Raw genomic sequence first — 25459 nt, forward strand, 5'->3', positions numbered from 1 at the left:
AGCGAGGGAAATGTATAAAAATAAAAAAGAAGAAAAAAGATTAAACGGCTCAGCCCTCAACAACTCGTAACCGTATACACCAGTGTACACCAGTGCAGACACGCACACTCACACACTCACACAATCACACCTACACCAGTGCACACTAATGTAACTGCCTTCAGGCTTCATCAGTACGGTAAGGATTCAGGAAGCGAAGAAACCGATCCCAAATCACAAAAAACCAGGAAGCAAAAGATGCAACGAGGCACCGTGTGCAACCCAGGAGATGGAAAAAAAATAAAGAAAATTGATGAAGAAACGAAAATAAATTATGGAAAAAAAAGGAGCAAACGGTATTTTTACCGTTTGCGGGTGGTGATTTAGTGTTTTTTTTTTGATCTGAGAAGATAAAAAAACATATACTTGTACATTATGTCAATCATTATGTCATTACGTTGAATGCTGTTATTTTTGCTTTAGTTTTGTCCTAAATATTCTTGAGGTATGTTTTTAACCCAGAGGTAACATATATTTATGAACTGGGTTAGAGTATTATGTAAATTTAGGGCAGGGGGAGGGGGGGGACAAATAGATGCAACTAAAATTTAGTCGCCTACCCAGTCCCGCGGGTCACGAGCCGCCACTGATATCCAGAGGATTTTTTTTAAAGCAGAGTAAGTATTATTTCTCTTTAATTTCTCTTTGATCGGTAATCCAGACTTGTCATAATCGGGCAATAGATATTCTTCTCTTTTCTACTCTGGCCGATGCGCGATAAATTCCGGGCGCTAAGCCAACACGGCCGATAACTCAGCCGAAAGATGTTCGCCAGTGATTTTTGTGGCCCGGCTACATTGAAATAGTGCCCATAAATATTACCAAGGTATAGTGGTTTTATGGTGCGAAAGGACGCTTTAAAGAAAAATTTTCGGACGACGACATGCATTTTAAACGATATCATCGAGCCACGCCGAATTATCGCTTTATTATGCTACGCGGAATTAGGGACGACTCACACTATAATGCAGCTCAAAATATAAGTAAATTTGTACCAATAGAAGCAGAATATATTTCGAAAAGAATAAAGAGGGCGTCCATTAATTACACGGTGAGACGTTTTTGAGGATTTTTGATATACATTTCCGTGATTTTCTACGTAAAAAATGTCTCTTACCAGTGGCGGCTCGTGACCCGTGTGACTGGGTAGGCGACAAAATTTTAGTTGCGTCTATTTGCCTTTCCTCTAAAATTTACATAATGTTATCTCTGGGTTAAAAATATAGCTCAAAAATATTTAGGATAAAACTAAAGCAAAAATAACAGCATTCAACATAATGACATAATGATTGACATAATGTATAAGTATAGTTTTTATTAATCTATTTTATCTATTTTTTTATCTATTACTATGGAATCACTATGGAGTACATCATAGAATTTTATTTTATTATTTATTTACGCAAACTTAAAAATTGGTAGTATTGAGAGAAAGAATAGTTATGTTTTATATATTAAATTGATGAGTAGGTCTCTTAATAAAGAAAAGTTATTTATTATTATATCAGTAAAATCATCAGATTGTTGAAGAGCTGTGAAAAGATCTTTTTAGATTGAAAGTAAGGCAAGTGGCGATTTTTTGAACAAAATTTGTAACCATGTTTTTTTTCTCTTAAATCCATCACATTTAATTGTCTTTTTCGCTTAGTGATAGCAAATAAGAATCTAAATATTCCTGGAGGCTTTAAAAAATCCGAGATGATTATTATTTTTTATATTTTAAAGAAAAGGTTTTCTCTACCTTTTGGACTATTACTAAGAAAGTTCTGAAATTATTATTATGTATTAATTTTTCATGTTTTTTTAAACGTCGTTTTTATCCATATTTTTATAGTTTTCAAAATACCAAAAAAATACTATCGACGCTTCTCGACGTTTCCTCTTATCGCAAATAATATTGTTTGGGGAATGTATTTGTTTATAAATAAAAAATGGTCTGCCGAATTCTGCCTATTCATGCTATATATTTATTTGAAGTAGTCCGTGTTTCTCAATAGACCGCAACACAATTTTAAGTTACGTTTTTTCAGAAAAGACAATAGAGAACAACGGCATACGGTCGAATCGGCCGCTGCTGACACGTATACGTAGACGTAAAGAATCTTTTACGTGTATAAAAAATAAGAAATATTAGAAATGCGCATGCGTACGTAAACGTTTACGTGTTTTTAGGCCGACTCGACGGTATGCCGTTGTTCTCTATTAGTCGAAAATGTTCACGGTATGCCACAAATCAAGATATTTTTAATTGTCTCTTGATATCCTCTGACCCTTATTTGGCTGCATTTCGGCATATGGGGAAGAAAAGTGAATGTTTAGAGCTGGATGATGAAGCCAAAGAACTCCTTTTATAGAACATATTACTGAGTTGGTTGAGGATATGTTTTCTTACATAAATATTATTTTCTACTTTTACGTTCAGAGTTGTAATGGTGATTTAGTTTTTTTGTTTTGTGAAATATATATCTTTTTTAATTTTATACTTCAGGTTTATTTTAGTATTGTTTAAAATTTCTTTTAAGTGATTTCCCTTGATTTACAAAATAAAACTTTTTTACAAACATAATTAAATTATAAACATTTCTTCCTCTCCACGCATATAATATATTTTTTGGATCCCATTGTTAAATTAGTATCTTGTAATTTTATTTTTTCACTGGGCAACTTGAATTTTTTTATTAAGAAAGGTCTAAACAAAGAGCTAGTGATACAAGAAGTGATTTTTAAAGAATTTATAAACTTATCTCTTTCATCTTTCACTTGCTCACCCAATCCAAACATTTCCCGAAACCCATCCCGCACGTTCACCCTTTGAAGGAGGGAGCGTGGGGCTGTTAATATAAGAAAAACATTTTTTGGAGTTCACCAGAAATCATTACTAAGCGATAACGGTAAATCTACAGGTATGTACGCTTTACAAAAAAAATAATTTTTGCAGTCATAATTAGACCGGCGTTTTGCTAAAATTCAATTAAAATTATAAAAAAATCTATAGATATTTTTCTTTTCGCCATAAATAAAGCAGCTGGGCTACAAATTACTTATTAAAGTATTTTTTCTATTTATGACCGCTATATCCTTATACCTCGATCCACTGTGCAGCGGTAGTGAATTTGTTAATATACAAGACCACAAATATTAAAATAATATTGATTATTAAAACACACTTCCGTGTATTAACAGTATTTTTATCTATTGGCAACATTAATAGTAAATAATGTAATGTAATAAATCGCTTAAATTCTGCCAAAATCTTAGGATAGGCTTCGCCTACCTTGCCTACCCTGACGAACCGCCACTGTCTCTTGGTAAAAATTGCTAAGCGCAAACTTCAATTCAATATATTTAGAGTGGGGAGAGTAAATATATGTTATTATTGACAAAAAATAAAAACATGTTAAGTAGATAATTATTTGACTGAAATAATACATTTGGGAACTTTCTATTTTTTAAAATTAATCATAGGTAAATGTTACTTTGAAAAAATGAGGATAAAATAGTTTCTGTAGTACTTTTGGCACAAAAACATTTCTAATTTATGATCTCAGTCTAATAGATATTTAGTCCAACGTGTTTAATTTATCAGTGTGTGAGGGGTATTGATAATTTCGGTTCCAAATATCTCGAGAACCATAGTCGAGAACCATCGATCGTCGCAAATGTATATTTTTTTTACTCAGTGCATGGTTTTATACGGGTGCGGACGAAAAGTTATTGCTCTTCAACCCTGTTTAAAAATATGTAGGTGGCGCCCTCTACAAGTAGGAATCATATTGACATCAAAATAAAATTTCTCATGTCGAAGAACTCCCGGACACCCATTTTCATCCAAATATTACACGTTACAGAAATTATTTGGAAAAAATCGATATAAAAATGAAACTTCTACACCCTCTATATCCGAAACTAAGCATTTTAGGACATACAGAACGACATCGAGGACTGACAAATTTGGTGATCTGGGAGGCTATAGTATGGGACCATTATTGGCCCTAATACATTGATTTGGAAAAAAATTGTTTCAAAAAATTCTAATATTTTTAAGCGAAAGTTAACGTCATATACGCTGAGCGTCTAAAAGCGCTTAGCGTTTTCCAAGTTACAGAATTCGGGCCCTGCTGAACCGTTCTGCTTTCCAAGTGGAAACCAATTTAAATCGGAACTCAAGAACCTGGAAGACTCCATCCGTAACCTGGAATGAGATTCCTCTAACGGTCTAAGACATTCGAAGAAATTTCTTAGAACTTACGACCGAGAAAAATCACTTAAATCAAGATTTTCTTTCATTTAAGTAAAAACAATCTTTGGATTGTCACGGGGTTTTAAACAGGACACTATCTCCTCAACGAACACCTCAGTAGATTGAAGAAAAGAAACAACGGCGAATACAGATTCTGTGGAAAAATGGGGAAACATTAGAACACCTCATCCCTGAATGCGCCAGGACGATAACCATTCGTGCCATAAACGTACGACTGATATCGGAGAACTAACCTCTGAAAAAACATCACAGATACTGGCTTTTGTCAAAGCCCTGAGACTGCATGTTGAGTTATAACTCGTTATAACTCAATAACAATAATAATAATAAGAAATTGGCTTTATTTCATAAAGTTTTTTCACATGAAATGATAACAAAATTGCAAATCTGCCGCATTCTAGCTGCAATAGCTACTCAACTTAACCCAGTGCAAACTTAATAACTAAACATAACGTTTTACAAATTGCCATAAAGAAAAATTGCTATAAAAAAAGGGGGAAACACAATAGATATGTAAGGTCGCGGTGATTAGCCCCCCTCCCAAACATTCTACATTCTCCTAAGGGAGGGGGGAGAGTTAGAGAGAAATCTCACGACATCTGTGACAGTGAGGGAAGGGTCAAAAAATCATCAAAAGCATCTCACATAATTAATGCCCTTACAATACAATAATTGCCCCTTAATGAGATCTGATGAAAACAAAACGGGTAAAACGGTAAATTCGGATTTCAATGGAAGAAAAGTACAAGAAGAAAGAGAAAAACAGGCTAAGAATTTATTTTATTAGGCACAGAAAACAATTTTAAAACGGAGGGCGACATATTTAAGTAAAAAAGGTTTGCCCGCACCATTAGCGTAAAAGAATTTAGAAATCTCATGCATAAAAATGCCACAATTCGCCGGCATCGCATCCCATTAAGCGGGGGCGAGACGGAATCTAAATTTTAAATGGTTTTTGGTGGAGTGGCCGAAATTCGGAGTTTGGAAAAGCTTAAGTCGCCGTAAAGATGAACCTCTCTCCTCCGTCTTTCGCAGCAACCGATCGCGTCAAATTGTTGAATCATGATGATGACGGTAATGCGCCCACGAAACGCATACTTGAGCAAACTCTGGCCAAAATAATCTCCGATAACGTCACTGTTCAAGTATTAATTAGAGACACAGATTATTATTTCAGATGCGGCACTTATTTCATCTTGCTGATAAATGCCGCCGTGACCTCGGACTGCCTCGGACCTTTAACAGGAGTAAAGACGTTGTCAGACTTCGTTTTTTTTTCTCGAATGCATTGTTGCCTTATGTAAAAAATGTATTCCTAATTAAAATTGGGAATGCAATTTTTTAGATTTTTGTCATACTTTAAGTTCTTACAAGGAAGTACCAATTCGTAGGGCAATATTTCTTTATATTGTCACTTGGTAAAAGGTTATTCTGCAGATCAAAATAATTAAAATAGTTCGTATAAATGTATGTCCTAAAATACTTAGTTTCGGAGATACAGAGGTAGAAGTTTTATTTTTATTTCGATTTTTTCTAAATCATTTCTGAAGTAACGTCATTATTTGGATGAAAATTGGTGTCAGGAGGTTTTTTGACATGAGAAATTTGATTTTGATGTCAATATGACTCCTACTTGTAGAGGGCGCCGCGCCACCTATATATTTTTTAACTGGTTTGACGAGTAATAACTTTTCGTCCGTACCTGTATAAAACTAGTGAGCAAAAAAATATACAATTGCGACGTTTTTTACGTAAAAAAGGTCTCATGGTAAATGTCGCTTCAAAACAGCTAAAACATATATAGGTGGCACCCCCTATAAATAGACATCATATTGACATCAAAATCAAGTTCCTTATGTTCAAAAACACCAAGACAAAAATGTATGATCAATTTAAAAAATTAAAAAGTCCTAAATTTACCAGTTCGCATTTTTTGTTTGTTGTTCAGTGTTCATTGGCTTAAAAGGGTCCTACACGCAACGATTTGATTTGCATGCCAAATCGCACAGTTTATATCTTCAGACCAAAGCGCAAACGATCTTTTCACACTACACGTTCAAATTTATAAAAGATAATTTCGTCAGTCTGTAGTCTAGAACAGTTCCCGACAAATCTGTGGTCTGTACAATTAAAGATATTCAGCACGTTGAAAGATCGCAGATCTCATCTCTTCGTTCATATCTTTATCGAAGTCGCCACTACACGTTGAGTTTTGGACTGAATCGAAGAACTGTACAGTTCAAATCTCTCAGATACCGTTACGTGTAAGACCCGTTTCAGTGTGGGTTAGAAGGGATCTAGTACATTTTGTATTTTGAAGGATGTTCATATTTTATATTATTTTCCTATCCTTATTTTTTCCCGAAACGTCCCATATTTATGAAATTGTGAGTCTTAAATAAGTGCAAATCTTTTCAGGGCTGATAGATCTCGAAAAAAAACATATTTCTTTACCGTTTTTCAGTAAGTCCAAAATAATCGGCTTATTTAACTTAAAAATCTAAGTCTAATCTTACTCTAAGTTTTACTCTAATCTTTCTTAAAACTAAGAAAAAAATCCAAATTTTCAAAAAAATTTTTTGGCGAAAAAAACCTCATAGACGCGTTTCAGGGCTCGAAATACCCTTAAAAATATTTACACTGATTTAAAACTCACCCTGTATATATATTATCTTCACTGCGTGTATTCTACTTATGGTTCGTGGTTTTTATTTTGTTTAATGCTTTGTCAATAAAAGTTGGTGGATAGCCTTTTTTTTAAATTGTCTACTTCCTCAAGAAAGAATAAAAATTTAGGTCACAAAATTGGGTAACAGAAAGGGTTAACTTAAAAACAATGATAAAAATAAATATGAAGATTTAAAGAAGGATTAATGCATTTCTTTTAATATACAAATTCTCCAAACTTACAAAATATACAGGAATAAAAATTTTATTTAAATAAAAAGATATTTTATTTAAAGAAGTATCACAGCTTTCTAAATAATCAAAATAATATAAATATTTCTTCCCTATAAATACCCTATAAAAATAGTTTTTGAATAATATCTAACAAAATAATCTCCTCAGTATTGAAAACATGAAACAACAAATAGATTTTAAAGAATAAAATTTATTGATACATTTATGCAGATATTAGATTTCAGGTGCTCTGTAGAGGGCTATACAGAAATATATACAGTACAGTGTGACAGTGTGGTTACTCGATATCGATATTGTTATATGGACAATTCGTTACCAAGCATGATCGACGGCATCTCCTTCTAACTCTATCAAAGAGAGCATTATCTCCACAGGTTTTCGTAGTTTGAACAAACTTAGCTCTGTTGTCCAACGTACATTCGTAAAAACTGGTACAATTTCGTTCTACAGGGAAAGACCCGATTTCAGAACATGAGAAGTTCCTTTGTGGGTCTTGACGACACCTAGCCGATCCAATGCAAGCATCACTCTCTTCGTCATACGCTTGACCATAGGGACAAAGGTACTGCTTCAAATCGTACCGATCAAAAACATAATTAAAATCGCAGGTATAGTACCTGTTACATTTATGCGGGTGGGCAAACGTGCCATCTCTGGTACAGTTCAATTGAGGTTCTCCGGGACACTGAACAGGTAGAGTGGTGCACTGGTTCTCGAAAGCATCGTAGTTGGTACCTGGAGGGCAGTCGCCTTCTAAGTCAACTATCTCATGGAACAGGTCGACACAAATGTGGTATTTATGACAGCTTACGTTGTCAGGATACTTCCCGGCACTGTGACATCTGAACCCTGGTTTCAAACTTGACGACTCTGAAGTAGGACCAGAGTAATCGGTAAAATCTGTTGGTTTAGGTGGCCATATCGTGGATCCACCAGGTGGTGTTTTTGATCCGGCTTCTGTAGAGACTTCAGTAGTGTTAGTAATAGACTCGGAAGTCGTAGAACTAAGTTCGTCAGATGAACCACTTGTCGATGAATAGCTTTCAGATGTACTAGTGGCAGGTTCAAATGTTGTAGAACTTGATTCGTCAGAAGATCCACCTGATCCTCCATCGGTCGATGAGGAGCCTTCAGATGTGCTTGTGACAGATTCAGATGTTGCAGAGCTTGATTCGGTAGTTTCACTGGGCTCGTCAGAAGATCCACCTGATCCGCCAGCAGTCGATGAGGAGCCTTCAGATGTGCTTGTGACAGATTGCGATGTTGCAGAGCTCGGTTCAATAGTTTCATTTGGTTCGTCAGAAAATCCACCTGATCCGCCTTCGGTCGATGAGGAGCCTTCAGATGTGCTTGTGGCAGGTTTAGATGTTGCAGAGGTTGGTTCAGTAGTTTCACTTGGTTCGTCAGAAGATCCACCTGATCCGCCAGCAGTCGATGAGGAACCTTCAGATGTGCTTGTGACAGATTGCGATGTTGCAGAGCTCGGTTCAGTAGTTTCACTTGGCTCGTCAGAAGATCCACCTGATCCGCCTTCGGTCGATGAGGAGCCTTCAGTTGTGCTTGTGGCAGATTTAGATGTTGCAGAGGTTGGTTCAGTAGTTTCACTTGGTTCGTCAGAAGATCCACCTGATCCGCCTTCGGTCGATGAGAAGCCTTCAGATGTGCTTGTGGCAGATTCAGATGTTGCAGAGCTGGGTTCAGTAGCTTCACTTGGCTCGTCAGAAGATCCACCTGATCCGCCACCAGTCGATGAGGAGCCTTCAGATGTGCTTGTGGCAGATTCAGATATTGCAGAGCTCGGTTCAGTAGTTTTACTTGGTTCGTCAGAAGATCCACCCGATCCGCCTTCGGTCGATGAGGAGCCTTCAGATGTGCTTGTGTCAGATTCAGATGTTGCAGAGATCGGTTCAGTAGTTTCACTTGGTTCGTCAGAAGATCCACCTGATCCACCAGCAGTTGATGAGGAGCCTTCAGATGTGCTTGTGGCAGATTCAGAGGTTGCAGAGGTTGGTTCAGTAGTTTCACTTGGTTCGTCAGAAGATCCACCTGATCCACCAGCAGTCGATGAGGAGCCTTCAGATGTGCTTGTAGCAGATTCAGATGTTGCAGAGGTTGGTTCAGTAGTTTCACTTGGTTCGTCAGAAGATCCACCTGATCCGCCTTCGGTCGATGAGGAGCCTTCAGATATGCTTGTGGCAGGTTCAGATGTTGCAGAGGTTGGTTCAGTAGTTTGACTTGGTTCGTCAGAAGATCCACCTGACCCACCAGCAGCCGATGAGGAGCCTTCAGATGTGCTTGTGGCAGATTCAGATGTTGCAGAGCTCGGTTCAGTAGTTTCACTTGGCTCGTCAGAAGATCCACCTGACCCGTCTTCGGTCGATGAGGAGCCTTCAGATGTGCTTGTGGCAGATTCAGAGGTTGCAGAGGTTGGTTCAGTAGTTTCACTTAGTTCGTCAGAAGATCCACCTGATCCGCCAGCAGTCGATGAGGAGCCTTCAGATGTGCTTGTGGCAGATTCAGATGTTGCAGAGCTCGGTTCAGTAGTTTCACTTGGTTCGTCAGAAGATCCACCTGATCCACCAGCAGTCGATGAGGAGCCTTCAGATGTGCTTATGGCAGATTCAGATGTTGCAGAGCTCGGTTCAGTAGTTTCACTTGGCTCGTCAGAAGATCCACCTGATCCGCCTTCGGTCGATGAGGAGCCTTTAGATGTGCTTGTGGCAGATTCAGAGGTTGCAGGGGTTGGTTCGGTAGTTTCACTTGGCTCGTCAGAAGATCCACCTGACCCGCCTTCGGTCGATGAGGAGCCTTCAGATGTGCTTGTGGCAGATTCAGAGGTTGCAGAGGTTGGTTCAGTAGTTTCACTTGGTTCGTCAGAAGATCCACCTGATCCACCAGCAGTCGATAAGGAGCCTTCAGATGTGCTTGTGGCAGATTCAGATGTTGCAGAGGTTGGTTCAGTAGTTTCACTTGGTTCGTCAGAAGATCCACCTGATCCACCAGCAGTCGATGAGGAGCCTTCAGATGTGCTTATGGCAGATTCAGATGTTGCAGAGCTCGGTTCAGTAGTTTCACTTGGCTCGTCAGAAGATCCACCTGATCCGCCTTCGGTCGATGAGGAGCTTTTAGATGTGCTTGTGGCAGATTCAGAGGTTGCAGGGGTTGGTTCGGTAGTTTCACTTGGCTCGTCAGAAGATCCACCTGATCCGCCAGCAGTCGATAAGGAGCCTTCAGATGTGCTTGTGGCAGATTCAGATGTTGCAGAGCTCGGTTCGGTAGTTTCACTTGGCTCGTCAGAAGATCCACCTGATCCGCTTTCGGTCGATGAGGAGCCTTCAGATGTGCTTGTGGCAGATTCAGATGTTGCAGAGGTTGGTTCAGTAGTTTCACTTGGTTCGTCAGAAGATCCACCTGATCCACCAGCAGTCGATGAGGAGCCTTCAGATGTGCTTATGGCAGATTCAGAGGTTGCAGAGGTTGGTTCAGTAGTTTCACTTGGTTCGTCAGTAGATCCACCTGATCCACCAGCAGTCGATTTCAGATGTGCTTATGGCAGATTCAGAGGTTGCAGAGGTTGGTTCAGTAGTTTCACTTGGTTCGTCAGAAGATCCACCAGATCCACCAGCAGTCGATGAGGAGCCTTCAGATGTGCTTGTGGCAGATTCAGATGTTGCAGAGCTCGGCTCGGTAGTTTCACTTGGCTCGTCAGAAGATCCACCTGATCCGCCTTCGGTCGATGAGGAGCCCTCAGATGTGCTTGTGGCAGATTCAGATGTTGCAGAGCTCGATTCGGTAGTTTCACTTGGCTCGTCAGAAGATCCACCTGATCCGCCAGCAGTCGATGAGGAGCCTTCAGATGTGCTTATGGCAGATTCAGATGTTGCAGAGCTCGGTTCGGTAGTTTCACTTGGCTCGTCAGAAGATCCACCTGATCCGCCTTCGGTCGATGAGGAGCCTTCAGATATGCTTGTGGCAGATTCAGATGTCGCAGAGCTCGGTTCAGTAGTTTCACTTGGCTCGTCAGAAGATCCACCTGATCCGCCAGCAGTCGATGAGGAGCCTTCAGATGTGCTTATGGCAGATTCAGATGTTGCAGAGCTCGGTTCGGTAGTTTCACTTGGCTCGTCAGAAGATCCACCTGATCCGCCTTCGGTCGATGAGGAGCCCTCAGATGTGCTTGTGGCAGATTCAGATGTTGCAGAGCTCGGTTCGGTAGTTTCACTTGGCTCGTCAGAAGATCCACCTGATCCGCCAGCAGTCGATGAGGAGCCTTCAGATGTGCTTATGGCAGATTCAGATGTTGCAGAGCTCGGTTCGGTAGTTTCACTTGGCTCGTCAAAAGATCCACCTGATCCGCCTTCGGTCGATGAGGAGCCTTCAGATATGCTTGTGGCAGATTCAGATGTTGCAGAGCTCGGTTCAGTAGTTTCACTTGGTTCGTCAGAAGATCCACCTGATCCACCAGCAGTCGATGAGGAGCCTTCAGATGTGCTTATGGCAGATTCAGATGTTGCAGAGCTCGGTTCAGTAGTTTCACTTGGCTCGTCAGAAGATCCACCTGATCCGCCTTCGGTCGATGAGGAGCCTTTAGATGTGCTTATGGCAGATTCAGAGGTTGCAGGGGTTGGTTCGGTAGTTTCACTTGGTTCGTCATTAGATCCACCTGATCCACCAGCAGTCGATGAGGAGCCTTCAGATGTGCTTATGGCAGATTCAGAGGTTGCAGAGGTTGGTTCAGTAGTTTCACTTGGTTCGTCAGAAGATCCACCTGATCCACCAGCAGTCGATGAGGAGCCTTCAGATGTGCTTATGGCAGATTCAGAGGTTGCAGAGGTTGGTTCAGTAGTTTCACTTGGTTCGTCAGTAGATCCACCTGATCCACCAGCAGTCGATAAGGAGCCTTCAGATGTGCTTGTGGCAGATTCAGATGTTGCAGAGGTTGGTTCAGTAGTTTCACTTGGTTCGTCAGAAGATCCACCTGATCCGCCTTCGGTCGATGAGGAGCCTTCAGATATGCTTGTGGCAGATTCAGATGTTGCAGAGCTCGGTTCAGTAGTTTCACTTGGCTCGTCAGAAGATCCACCTGATCCGCCAGCAGTCGATGAGGAGCCTTCAGATGTGCTTATGGCAGATTCAGATGTTGCAGAGCTCGGTTCAGTAGTTTCACTTGGCTCGTCAGAAGATCCACCTGATCCGCCTTCGGTCGATGAGGAGCCTTTAGATGTGCTTGTGGCAGATTCAGAGGTTGCAGGGGTTGGTTCGGTAGTTTCACTTGGCTCGTCAGAAGATCCACCTGATCCGCCAGCAGTCGATAAGGAGCCTTCAGATGTGCTTGTGGCAGATTCAGATGTTGCAGAGCTCGGTTCGGTAGTTTCACTTGGCTCGTCAGAAGATCCACCTGATCCGCTTTCGGTCGATGAGGAGCCTTCAGATGTGCTTGTGGCAGATTCAGATGTTGCAGAGGTTGGTTCAGTAGTTTCACTTGGTTCGTCAGAAGATCCACCTGATCCACCAGCAGTCGATGAGGAGCCTTCAGATGTGCTTATGGCAGATTCAGAGGTTGCAGAGGTTGGTTCAGTAGTTTCACTTGGTTCGTCAGAAGTTCCACCAGATCCACCAGCAGTCGATGAGGAGCCTTCAGATGTGCTTGTGGCAGATTCAGATGTTGCAGAGCTCGGCTCGGTAGTTTCACTTGGCTCGTCAGAAGATCCACCTGATCCGCCTTCGGTCGATGAGGAGCCCTCAGATGTGCTTGTGGCAGATTCAGATGTTGCAGAGCTCGGTTCGGTAGTTTCACTTGGCTCGTCAGAAGATCCACCTGATCCGCCAGCAGTCGATGAGGAGCCTTCAGATGTGCTTATGGCAGATTCAGATGTTGCAGAGCTCGGTTCGGTAGTTTCACTTGGCTCGTCAGAAGATCCACCTGATCCGCCTTCGGTCGATGAGGAGCCTTCAGATATGCTTGTGGCAGATTCAGAGGTTGCAGGGGTTGGTTCAGTAGTTTCACTTGGTTCGTCAGAAGATCCACCTGATCCACCAGCAGTCGATGAGGAGCCTTCAGATGTGCTTGTGGCAGATTCAGAGGTTGGTTCAGTAGTTTCACTTGGTTCGTCAGAAGATCCACCTGATCCACCAGCAGTTGATGAGGAGCCTTCAGATGTGCTTGTGGCAGATTCAGAGGTTGCAGAGGTTGGTTCAGTAGTTTCACTTGGTTCGTCAGAAGATCCACCTGATCCACCAGCAGTCGATGAGGAGCCTTCAGATGTGCTTGTAGCAGATTCAGATGTTGCAGAGGTTGGTTCAGTAGTTTCACTTGGTTCGTCAGAAGATCCACCTGATCCGCCTTCGGTCGATGAGGAGCCTTCAGATATGCTTGTGGCAGGTTCAGATGTTGCAGAGGTTGGTTCAGTAGTTTGACTTGGTTCGTCAGAAGATCCACCTGACCCACCAGCAGCCGATGAGGAGCCTTCAGATGTGCTTGTGGCAGATTCAGATGTTGCAGAGCTCGGTTCAGTAGTTTCACTTGGCTCGTCAGAAGATCCACCTGACCCGTCTTCGGTCGATGAGGAGCCTTCAGATGTGCTTGTGGCAGATTCAGATGTTGCAGAGCTCGGTTCGGTAGTTTCACTTGGCTCGTCAGAAGGTCCACCTGATCCACCAGCAGTCGATGAGGAGCCTTCAGATGTGCTTGTGGCAGATTCAGATGTTGCAGAGCTCGGTTCAGTAGTTTCACTTGGCTCGTCAGAAGATCCACCTGATCCGCCTTCGGTCGATGAGGAGCCTTTAGATGTGCTTGTGGCAGATTCAGAGGTTGCAGGGGTTGGTTCGGTAGTTTCACTTGGCTCGTCAGAAGATCCACCTGATCCGCCAGCAGTCGATAAGGAGCCTTCAGATGTGCTTGTGGCAGATTCAGATGTTGCAGAGCTCGGTTCGGTAGTTTCACTTGGCTCGTCAGAAGATCCACCTGATCCGCTTTCGGTCGATGAGGAGCCTTCAGATGTGCTTGTGGCAGATTCAGATGTTGCAGAGGTTGGTTCAGTAGTTTCACTTGGTTCGTCAGAAGATCCACCTGATCCACCAGCAGTCGATGAGGAGCCTTCAGATGTGCTTATGGCAGATTCAGAGGTTGCAGAGGTTGGTTCAGTAGTTTCACTTGGTTCGTCAGTAGATCCACCTGATCCACCAGCAGTCGATGAGGAGCCTTCAGATGTGCTTATGGCAGATTCAGAGGTTGCAGAGGTTGGTTCAGTAGTTTCACTTGGTTCGTCAGAAGATCCACCAGATCCACCAGCAGTCGATGAGGAGCCTTCAGATGTGCTTGTGGCAGATTCAGATGTTGCAGAGCTCGGCTCGGTAGTTTCACTTGGCTCGTCAGAAGATCCACCTGATCCGCCTTCGGTCGATGAGGAGCCCTCAGATGTGCTTGTGGCAGATTCAGATGTTGCAGAGCTCGGTTCGGTAGTTTCACTTGGCTCGTCAGAAGATCCACCTGATCCGCCAGCAGTCGATGAGGAGCCTTCAGATGTGCTTATGGCAGATTCAGATGTTGCAGAGCTCGGTTCAGTAGTTTCACTTGGCTCGTCAGAAGATCCACCTGATCCGCCAGCAGTCGATGAGGAGCCTTCAGATGTGCTTGTGGCAGATTCAGATGTTGCAGAGGTTGGTTCAGTAGTTTCACTTGGTTCGTCAGAAGATCCACCTGATCCGCCAGCAGTCGATGAGGAGCCTTCAGATGTGCTTGTGGCAGATTCAGAGGTTGCAGGTTGGTTCAGTAGTTTCACTTGGTTCGTCAGAAGATCCACCTGATCCACCAGCAGTCGATGAGAGCCTTCAGATGTGCTTGTGGCAGATTCAGATGTTGCAGAGCTCGGTTCGGTAGTTTCACTTGGCTCGTCAGAAGATCCACCTGATCCGCCAGCGGTCGATGAGGAGCCTTCAGATGTGCTTGTGGCAGATTCAGATGTTGCAGAGGTTGGTTCAGTAGTTTCACTTGGTTCGTCAGAAGATCCACCTGATCCACCAGCAGTCGATGAGGAGCCTTCAGATGTGCTTGTGGCAGATTCAGATGTTGCAGAGGTTGGTTCAGTAGTTTCACTTGGTTCGTCAGAAGATCCACCTGATCCACCAGCAGTCGATGAGGAGCCTTCAGATGTGCTTGTGGCAGATTCAGATGTTGCAGAGCTTCAGTCGGCTCAGTAGTTTCACTTGGCTCGTCAGAAGATCCACCTGATCCGCCTTCGGTCGATGAGGAGCCTTCAGATGTGCTTTGTGGCAGATTCAGAGGTTGCAGAGGTTGGTTCAGTAGTTTCACTTAGTTCGTCAGAAGATCCACCTGATCCGCCAGCAGTCGATGAGGAGCCTTCAGATGTGCTTGTGGCAGATTCAGATGTTGCAGAGCTCGGTTCAGTAGTTTCACTTGGCTCGTCAGAAGATCTACCTGATCCGCCTTCGGTCGATGAGGAGCCTTTAGATGTGCTTGTGGCAGATTCAGAGGTTGCAGGGGTTGGTTCAGTAGTTTCACTTGGCCTCGTCAGAAGATCCACCTGATCCACCAGCAGTCGATGAGGAGCCTTCAGATGTGCTTGTGGCAGATTCAGAGGTTGCGAGAGGTTCAGTAGTTTCACTTGGTTCGTCAGAAGATCCACCTGATCCACCAGCAGTCGATGAGGAGCCTTCAGATGTGCTTATGGCAGATTCAGAGGTTGCAGAGGTTGGTTCAGTAGTTTCACTTGGTTCGTCAGAAGATCCACCTGATCCACCAGCAGTCGATGAGGAGCCTTCAGATGTGCTTTGTAGGCAGATTCAGATGTTGCAGAGGTTGGTTCAGTAGTTTCACTTGGTTCGTCAGAAGATCCACCTGATCCGCCTTCGGTCGATGAGGAGCCTTCAGATGTGCTTGTGGCAGATTCAGATGTTGCAGAGCTTGGTTCAGTAGTTTCACTTGGCTCGTCAGAAGATCCACCTGATCCGCCAGCAGCCGATGAGGAGCCCTCAGATGTGCTTGTGGCAGATTCAGATGTTGCAGAGCTCGGTTCGGTAGTTTCACTTTGGCTCGTCAGAAGATCCACCTGATCCGCCTTCGGTCGATGAGGAGCCTTCAGATGTGCTTGTGGCAGATTCAGATGTTGCAGAGCTCGGTTCAGTAGTTTCACTTGGCTCGTCAGGAAGATCCACCTGATCCACCAGCAGTCGATGAGGAGCCTTCAGATGTGCTTGTGGCAGATTCAGATGTTGCAGAGCTCGGTTCGGTAGTTTCACTTGGCTCGTCAGAAGATCCACCTGATCCGCCTTCGGTCGATGAGGAGCCTTCAGATATGCTTGTGGCAGATTCAGATGTTGCAGAGCTCGGTTCAGTAGTTTCACTTGGCTCGTCAGAAGATCCACCTGATCCGCCAGCAGTCGATGAGGAGCCCTCAGATGTGCTTGTGGCAGATTCAGATGTTGCAGAGCTCGGTTCGGTAGTTTCACTCTGGCTCGTCAGAAGATCCACCTGACCTTCGGTCGATGAGGAGCCTTCAGATGTGCTTGTGGCAGATTCAGATGTTGCAGAGCCTGGTTCAGTAGTTTCACTTGGTTCGTCAGAAGATCCACCTGATCCGCCAGCAGTCGATGAGGAGCCTTCAGATGTGCTTATGGCAGATTCAGAGGTTGCAGAGCTTGGTTCAGTAGTTTCACTTGGCTCGTCAGAAGATCCACCTGATCCACCAGCAGTCGATGAGGAGCCTTCAGATGTGCTTATGGCAGATTCAGAGGTTGCAGAGCTTGGTTCAGTAGTTTCACTTTGGCTCGTCAGAAGATCCACCTGATCCGCCAGCAGTCGATGAGGAGCCTTCAGATGCTTTGTGGCAGATTCAGATGTTGCAGAGCTCGGTCTCGGTAGTTTCACTTGGCTCGTCAGAAGATCCACCTGATCCGCCTTCGGTCGATGAGGAGCCTTCAGATGTGCTTGTGGCAGATTCAGATGTTGCAGAGCTCGGTTCAGTAGTTTCACTTGGCTCGTCAGAAGATCCACCTGATCCGCCTTCGGTCGATGATGAGGAGCCTTCAGATGTGCTTGTGGCAGATTCAGATGTTGCAGAGCTCGGTTCAGTAGTTTCACTTGGCTCGTCAGAAGATCCACCTGATCCGCCAGCAGTCGATGAGGAGCCTTCAGATGTGCTTCTGTGGCAGATTCAGATGTTGCAGAGCCTGGTTCGGTAGTTTCACTTGGCTCGTCAGAAGATCCACCTGATCCGCCTTCAGTCGATGAGGGAGCCTTCAGATGTGCTTGTGGCAGATTCAGATGTTGCAGAGCTCGGTTCAGTAGTTTCACTTGGCCTTCGTCAGAAGATCCACCTGATCCGCCAGCAGTCGATGAGGAGCCTTCAGATGTGCTTATGGCAGATTCAGATGTTGCAGAGGTTGGTTCAGTAGTTTCACTTGGTTCGTCAGAAGATCCACCTGATCCACCAGCAGTCGATGAGGAGCCCTCAGATGTGCTTGTGGCAGATTCAGATGTTGCAGAGCTCGGTTCAGTAGTTTCACTTGGTTCGTCAGTAAGATCCACCTGATCCACCAGCAGTCGATGAGGAGCCTTCAGATGTGCTTATGGCAGATTCAGATGTTGCAGAGGTTGGTTCGGTAGTTTCACTTGGTTCGTCAGAAGATCCACCCTGATCCGCCAGCAGTCGATGAGGAGCCTTCAGATGTGCTTTGTGGCAGATTCAGATGTTGCAGAGCTCGGTTCGGTAGTTTCACTTGGCTCGTCAGAAGATCCACCTGATCCGCCAGCAGTCGATGAGGAGCCTTCAGATGTGCTTATGGCAGATTCAGATGTTGCAGAGCTCGGTTCGGTAGTTTCACTTGGCTCGTCAGAAGATCCACCTGATCCGCCTTCGGTCGATGAGGAGCCTTCAGATGCTTGTGGCAGATTCAGATGTTGCAGAGCTCGGTTCAGTAGTTTCACTTGGCTCGTCAGAAGATCCACCTGATCCCCAGCAGTCGATGAGGAGCCTTCAGATGTGCTTATGGCAGATTCAGATGTTGCAGAGCTCGGTTCGGTAGTTTCACTTGGCTCGTCAGAAGATCCACCTGATCCGCCAGCAGTCGATGAGGAGCCTTTAGATGTGCTTATGGCAGATTCAGATGTTGCAGAGCTCGGTTCGGTAGTTTCACTTGGCTCGTCAGAAGATCCACCTGATCCGCCAGCAGTCGATGAGGGGAGCCTCAGATGTGCTTGTGGCAGATTCAGATGTTGCAGAGCTCGGTTCGGTAGTTTCACTTGGCTCGTCAGAAAATCCACCTGATCCGCCTTTCGGTCGATGAGGAGTCTTCAGATGTGCTTGTAGCAGATTCAGATGTTGCAGAGCTTGGTTCAGTAGTTTCACTTGGTTCGTCAGGAAGATCCACCTGATCCACCAGCAGTCGATGATGAGGAGCCTTCAGATGTGCTTTGTGGCAGATTCAGAGGTTGCAGAGGTTGGTTCAGTAGTTTCACTTGGTTCGTCAGTAGATCCACCTGACCCACCAGCAGTCGATGAGGAGCTTCAGATGTGCTTATGGCAGATTCAGAGGTTGCAGAGGTTGGTTCAGTAGTTTCACTTGGTTCGTCAGAAGATCCACCAGATCCACCAGCAGTCGATGAGGAGCCTTCAGATGTGCTTGTGGCAGATTCAGATGTTGCAGAGCTCGGCTCGGTAGTTTCACTTGGCTCGTCAGAAGATCCACCTGATCCGCCAGCAGTCGATGAGGAGCCTTCAGATGTGCTTATGGCAGATTCAGATGTTGCAGAGCTCGGTTCGGTAGTTTCACTTGGCTCGTCAGAAGATCCACCTGGATCCGCCTTCGGTCGATGAGGAGCCTTCAGATATGCTTGTGGCAGATTCAGATGTTGCAGAGCTCGGTTCAGTAGTTTCACTTGGCTCGTCAGAAGATCCACCTGATCCGCCAGCAGTCGATGAGGAGCCCTCAGATGTGCTTGTGGCAGATTCAGATGTTGCAGAGCTCGGTTCGGTAGTTTCACTTGGCTCGTCAGAAGATCCACCTGATCCGCCAGCAGTCGATGAGGAGCCTTCAGATGTGCTTATGGCAGATTCAGATGTTGCAGAGCTCGGTTCGGTAGTTTCACTTGGCTCGTCAGAAGGTCCACCTGATCCACCAGCAGTCGATGAGGAGCCTTCAGATGTGCTTGTGGCAGATTCAGATGTTGCAGAGCTCGGTTCAGTTGTATCACTTGGCTCGTCAGAAAATCCGCCTGATCCGCCTTTCGTCGATGAGGAGTCTTCAGATGTGCTTGTGGCAGACTCAGATGTTGCAGAGCTCGTTTCAATAGTTTCACTTGGTTCGTCAGAAGATCCACCTGATCCACCAGCAGTCGATGAGGAGCCTTCGGGTGTGCTTGTGGCAGATTCGGATGTTGCAGAGCTCGGTTCGGTAGTTTCACTTGGTTCGTCAGAAGATCCACCTGATCCGCTCTCTGTCGATGAGGAACCTTTAGATGTGCTTGTGGCAGATTCAGATATCGTAGAGATTGGTTCCGTAGCTTCACTTGGCTCGTCAGAAAAACCATCAGAAGTACTTGTAGTAAAACTTAGTTCAGTGGTCTTATTTGGTTCGTCAGAACTTGGTTCAATCGTTTCTGGTTCGTCAGAGGAAATCCCAGGCCCTCGATCACTTGGTGTTGAGTAGTCTGAATCATTTTTACTAGATGCCGAGGTCGTTGGATTACTGGTAGATTTAGGTGTAACACTGTGAGTTGATTTTGGTGAAGTTACATCGCTACTGTTATCTGATGCTGGTGTAATTACTGTAGGTACATTTGTCAATTTAGTAGACGATGTATCTTGGGTAACGGTAGTTTGAATTTCTGTTGTTGTGTCGTTAGGGCATTCTGTAGTGGTACTGCTTTCAGTCGGTTCAACGCATTCCCATTTGTTGGCATCGCTACATATTAATCCACCTGGACATTCTTGTATCTCTTGACTGGAAAATGCCAGAGTAATCGGTCCGTAATTTGCACATTGATAAAAGTGCGTTTGATTGACGCAATGAAAATACTTTCCATAACAATTTATAATCACTTCGGGTTCTTCCAGACATTTTGAGCATGCCTAAAATAGTTGTGATTAAATTAAGTAATATACCACTGACTTTAAAATAAATAGACAACATATTAATTTGGAAAATAATAATTTTTTTATAAACATTTGCAAGCATACGTATACATTTAAAAAAAAACATTTTTCCCAAATTTCAGATAAAAACTCATTTCGTTGAATAATTCAATTATAAACAAATATAAGCCTATTTTTTTCCGACCAGGTATAACTCTTAAAATATTTTATATTACATTAATTAATTTATTTTTAAACTTTGGAAAATAAGTTTTGATCTGATTCATAAATCTAAATTTTCAACATGAATTTCTAAACAAAAAATTGGTAAAATTCCGTTAGTTAAAATATATGAAATATGAAAAAAAAATATACAGGTTATCTCAGAAACACGCCCATGAGGTTTTTTGCGAAAAAAGAATGTTGAAATGAAAATTTTATATTTTTCTTGGCATTTTCCAGAAAGTATGGAAAAACTTTTGAGTGCCGCTTGTATCCGGAAATTTGTTTATAGTGCTTCGAGAGAATCCAATGTTGCCATCTCCTACTTTATCCACAACCCGTGCGTGCTTATAAGTTATAAGTTCAGATTTTTAAATTTCTACAAAAAAATGCTTAAATTAACTTTATTCAGTAAAGATTTTTAATCATTTTAGATTACTATTAAGTATAGTACAATGTCTACTATTTTAAATATCTTTTTTACAGTTTACTAAGCTGAAATAATGAAACTCTGAAATTTTTTTTTTTTCACCTTCTTTTCGATTTTTTTGAATCAGCGCCCCTCTCTTAGATACGTAAATAGATAGTCAACGTTTGACCTACTTTTAAACAGATCAGTTGATTTTGAATTTTAGGTTATCCAATTCATTTGAGATTTTGCTCAAAACAGTAAACCTCTGTTTAGTCTGAATTTTCCAATTCGTTTTTGAATCTTTCTAGTCGATATGTCAACACTGGGCGTCGAATAAGTTAAGATCTCTATAATTGCTTGGTATTTGGGCCTGATTATCCATTACTGCCGGCTCTCAAAATATTACCATTATTTTTTTTTTAATTTTCAAAGTTATTTATTATCAATTTGTTTTAAAAATGGTTAAGAGAAAATATGTTTCTTTTCGCAAGATCTACCACCCCTTAAAATGCTTGCACTTATTTATGGGACAACCTGTATAGGAAAAGGTTGCCAATACCGTACCGGCTATTACATTATACTTCTTTAATATCTTCTTTATAATTTTTGAGACACCTTGTGGTATATTTAGCACGCCCAAAAAAATTATATTATAAAAGAAGTCTAAGTTGGCTGCTTTCAAACTCAGTTTTCTTTTGCCCTAATGTTAAATTTTCTTATGAACAACATATTTAAAAAATAACTGATTAACAAACATTTTCTTTTGACCTAACCTATCTTTCATGTATTAATTCGCAAACTATACTCAAGATTAATTAAACAATCAAGATAATTTATTTCAAATAACAAGTTTTTGATTAAACTAATTCAGAATGTCATTAAAATTTTGGGACAAATGTATTTTTTATAAGTATGATTGCCGAAATGTTGTAAATTAGGTAATTCCGTTTATACTGTTCCAAATTTCCAAACCCTTTCAGAGAAAAAAAAATGGAAATAGGGTTGTATTTTTTCAGTATAGTCCTAAAAATCAAAACGCCGCGCCTCTTCTATAAAATCATTTCATTTTCATTCTTTGATAGATGGTTATTATTACAATTTGTATTAAAGTCATATTTCTTGCTGTTATTAAAGTATATCACACTTCCCGAAAACTAGTATCAATTACCCTTTCCGTAACATTGAACTATACAGGGTGAGTCTTAAATAAGTGCGAATATTTTTAAGGATAGTATATTTCGATCCCAGAAACGCATCAGTAAGGTTTTTTTCGCAAAATAAAAAATTGGAAAATTTGGAATTTTTTGAAACAATTTTTGGATTTTTCTTAATTTAAAAGCATAATATCTTCATAATATAGCAACATAGATAGAAGAAAGAAAGAAAACCCAGAAAAGATCTAACGGTTCGCAAATTTTAAGAGAAAAATCTTATTTTTTAAAATTTTTAAAGTAAAATATCTCAGTTATTTTGGATTTATTTGAAAAATGGTAATGACAAAATATGTTCCTTTTATCGAGATCTACCAGCCCTGAAAATATTTGCGCTTATTTAAGACTCACCCTGTATAAACGTTGTACTTCTTTAACATTTTAATACAGTAAAAAATATAACATTATTCAAAATGAATAATAAACAGTATGAAAATTCTCTAAAAAGGCATGAAAATTTGGAAAAGTATAAAGGGGATTAGCTAATTTTATCAAGCAAATACTTTTATGAGGATTCCATTTTTCAAAATGTTAATAAAAAGGAAGGTATAACCCTAATGATTGACTTTTGACCCAAAATTTATATACCAAACCACCCTTATTTTTTTACTAAAAAATCTCCCCTTTAAGTTGTTTGGTATTTGTTTACAAACACTCTGTATGATCGGTAGACTATCAATAGAAAAGATTATTTTAATTTACCTTTGTGTTCGATAGAAACCCCAAAATCAGCACGCCAAAAAGTATTAAACGCATTGTACTAAAAGCACATCTCACCTAATACTAAGCTCGAAACCACTCTTTGATCGGTATTTAAATAATATACCTTTATCCTCTATTGTCTCAATTAATACACGAGCAAATATTTTTAATCGTACTTCATTTGTTACGATAAGAGCGAAATCTTATACTTTACCGTGTATAAGAGGGAGATTCAAACAAACGTTAACTGTAAGTTGTCTCTTGGATTACAGCTGCTAATTTTATATTAAACAACGTCTCTTACTACACATAGAATAGTTTATACAAATATTTTATTTTATTTTACCCAGGACTGCTACGATCTATTTATTGTGATCGAGAAGTTTCATGGTATCGGGTGAAAACGATAGTGATGAGCAAATGTAAGACCACGATCCTGTTGGTCTTGGCCTTGGTCTTGCTGTCTAATAAGTAGTCTGGATCTTGCACGGTCTAAAATGTTTAACTTAGAGGTGGAAGTTTTAGTTCCTTGGGAGGAATTAGTTCCTTAGTTCTAGTTCCTCCAGAGGAATAGTTCCTTGAACTAAGCCTTTAGTTCACAATAGTTCCCGACTAACATTGACATCCCCCTTGCTTGCTAATGCGTTTCGTTGTCAGTCAGAACTATTCACAGTATGATATGTATAATTTTTATAATGTACGGGGGAGATAATATAACGAGACGGGTAATTGTGTATGTTAAAAACATATAGTTAAGTTTTATTGCAGATAAAAAAACTCAAATGAGAATTTAAAAAATTATATCACAAATCAATTGGAACAAATATTACAAAAATTTTACGAAAAATTGCATTTTTGCTCACTTCAAGTTTTTTGTTTTTGTCTAAAGATTCAGAATATCTACTTCGTTTTATAAGATATTTCTTAATTTTAGGGACCTAAAGTGAAACATTCCCATAAAATATTTAAAAAACAAACTAAAAATCAAAAACAGTATCCACGACAATTTTCTGTGGTAATTACGCCGCGCCGGCTGTGGCAATAGACAAGGCCGAATCCATCGTCGTCGCCTTGTATTATATCTCGGATCTGCCGACTGAATAGATTCCCGTGAACTAGTCTTTTAATAGTTCCTCTATGTCCGGATCCCATAACATACGGCTGGCACTCCCCACGCCTGCCTAGCATCAATCGCGCTGGCTGATCTATACGTAAACTAGTCTTTTATTTAGTTCCTCTAGTTCCTTTAGGTCCGGATCCGATAACATACGGCATACGGCTGGCACTCCCCACTCCTGCCGAGCATCGATCGCGCTGGCTCGATCCGTTCGTACGTAAACTAGTCTTTTATTTAGTTTAATTCCTCTAGGTCCGGATCCGATAACGTACGGCTGGCACTCCCCACTCGGAAGGTATAGTGAGAATCAACCTTAAAACGTATAATTGTTTTGGATCGCATACATTGTACGGGATCTAGCGCTGCTATAGCAGTTGCTACCGTTGCTAAGAACAACCGCAAACAAGAACAGAAAGAATTTTCTCTTGTCAAAGTCAGAATCTTCAAAAATTATAAAATCTTTCAAAATTTAAACCGCCCGCATTGAAAAAATATCGAAAAGTGTTTAAAGCGTCCGTTTTCAAAGTATTATTGCTAAGTTTAATTTAAATTTTATTTACTCAAACCCCTGATAATTGTGAAAAAGTGGCATTAAAAATACTTAAGCTGTGTGAACTGTGAACTGCAAAAACCATCGTGGCATATCGTCGGTTTCCAATGTTCCATGTCCTTATATAAAATAAATTTTCCTATATGCAACACACTGTGTTTTAATTATAAAATTAAAAGGAAATAATAATAAATTTGAATAAATAATATATTTGACGACATAACTTCGGAAAAAGCCGAACCGCTCCGAAATTTTCAAAAGCTTTGGGTCGCGACCGTTGCAAGAATAGCGCCAAATAGTATTTACTTTGTCCTTATGGGCACTTTCCAATCGACAGAACATCAACGATTTATAACAGACTTATCTAAAACACTAAAGTGTTCTTAAATAGTTGTATTTAGATATTTTAAATAGTTTTTTTCTTTGTTCTTTGTGTTATTTTTGCTTCTGGCAACGGGAGGATATACAAATTGTTAACTGGACGGTTACTTATTGGGGAAGAGATTGGCAACACTGCCTAAGCTAAGCTGCCGACTCGTCCCGTCGCGTCGTTTCTTGACGAGCGGGCCGAGGTTGCTATCACAAAACACATACACAAGAAGAAGTGCGAGCGCCTTGCTAAATATTGGAAAGTGAAATTGACGTTTAAATTTGACACTGTTGACAAGTCTACTGCTACTAGCGCCCCCAATTTCGCTTGTAGGAACTACGGACTAAATTGTCACGCATGGCGGGAAGTTTAAAAAAATAAACAATTTTATTTCTTCATTTATTTTTAATTATGACATACACAAAAACACAAAAAATACACCATTTTTTAAAAATATGTTTAATATCAATATCAAATATACAACAGAAATTAATTTCACCACAATAAATTAATAAAATTAAAAGAATAATGTTACAAGTAGATCAAGAGACAAAATTAATTA

The 25459-nt window shown here is 41.5% G+C and overlaps 1 protein-coding gene and 1 long non-coding RNA gene across 3 annotated transcripts; one reads left to right on the plus strand and one right to left on the minus strand.

The window, feature by feature from the left end:
• Nucleotides 1-7389: 7389 nt before the first annotated feature.
• LOC115883340 (mucin-19-like) lies at nt 7390-22943 on the minus strand. Its single transcript, XM_030901693.1, has 9 exons — nt 22861-22943; nt 19245-20310; nt 18611-19033; nt 17960-18436; nt 16397-17806; nt 15952-16328; nt 15488-15894; nt 10766-15403; nt 7390-10668 (listed from the first exon to the last, which is right to left on the minus strand). The coding sequence occupies exons 1-9, from the start codon at nt 22912-22914 to the stop codon at nt 7500-7502; spliced, it is 12021 nt and encodes a 4006-aa protein (XP_030757553.1). The 5' UTR covers nt 22915-22943; the 3' UTR covers nt 7390-7499.
• On the plus strand, nt 15504-15923 carry LOC115883351. Of its 2 annotated transcripts, none has more exons than XR_004050366.1 (2): nt 15504-15518; nt 15832-15923. It is a non-coding gene; the product is annotated as an uncharacterized LOC115883351 (long non-coding RNA). The 2 variants fall into 2 exon arrangements; XR_004050367.1 differs by lacking the exon at nt 15504-15518 and adding an exon at nt 15710-15728.
• Nucleotides 22944-25459: the final 2516 nt, after the last annotated feature.

The sequence above is a fragment of the Sitophilus oryzae genome, unplaced genomic scaffold (genome assembly GCF_002938485.1).
Source record: "Sitophilus oryzae breed Bouriz unplaced genomic scaffold, Soryzae_2.0 scaffold_186_pilon_pilon, whole genome shotgun sequence".
In the NCBI taxonomy this organism is placed as follows: Eukaryota; Metazoa; Arthropoda; class Insecta; order Coleoptera; family Curculionidae; genus Sitophilus; species Sitophilus oryzae.

Bases quoted from the DNA above. Each gene is read 5' to 3' on its own strand.
- LOC115883340 (XM_030901693.1), bottom strand. From the start codon at position 22,914: ATGCGTTTAATACTTTTTGGCGTGCTGATTTTGGGGTTTCTATCGAAC. The intron at 20,311-22,860 runs GTAAATTAAAAT...CAACTATTTTAG, and splicing joins GGTTTCTATCGAACACAAAG to GCATGCTCAAAATGTCTGGA. The intron at 15,895-15,951 runs GTGAAACTACTG...GCACATCTGAAG, and splicing joins TGGATCTTCTGACGAACCAA to GCTCCTCATCGACTGCTGGT.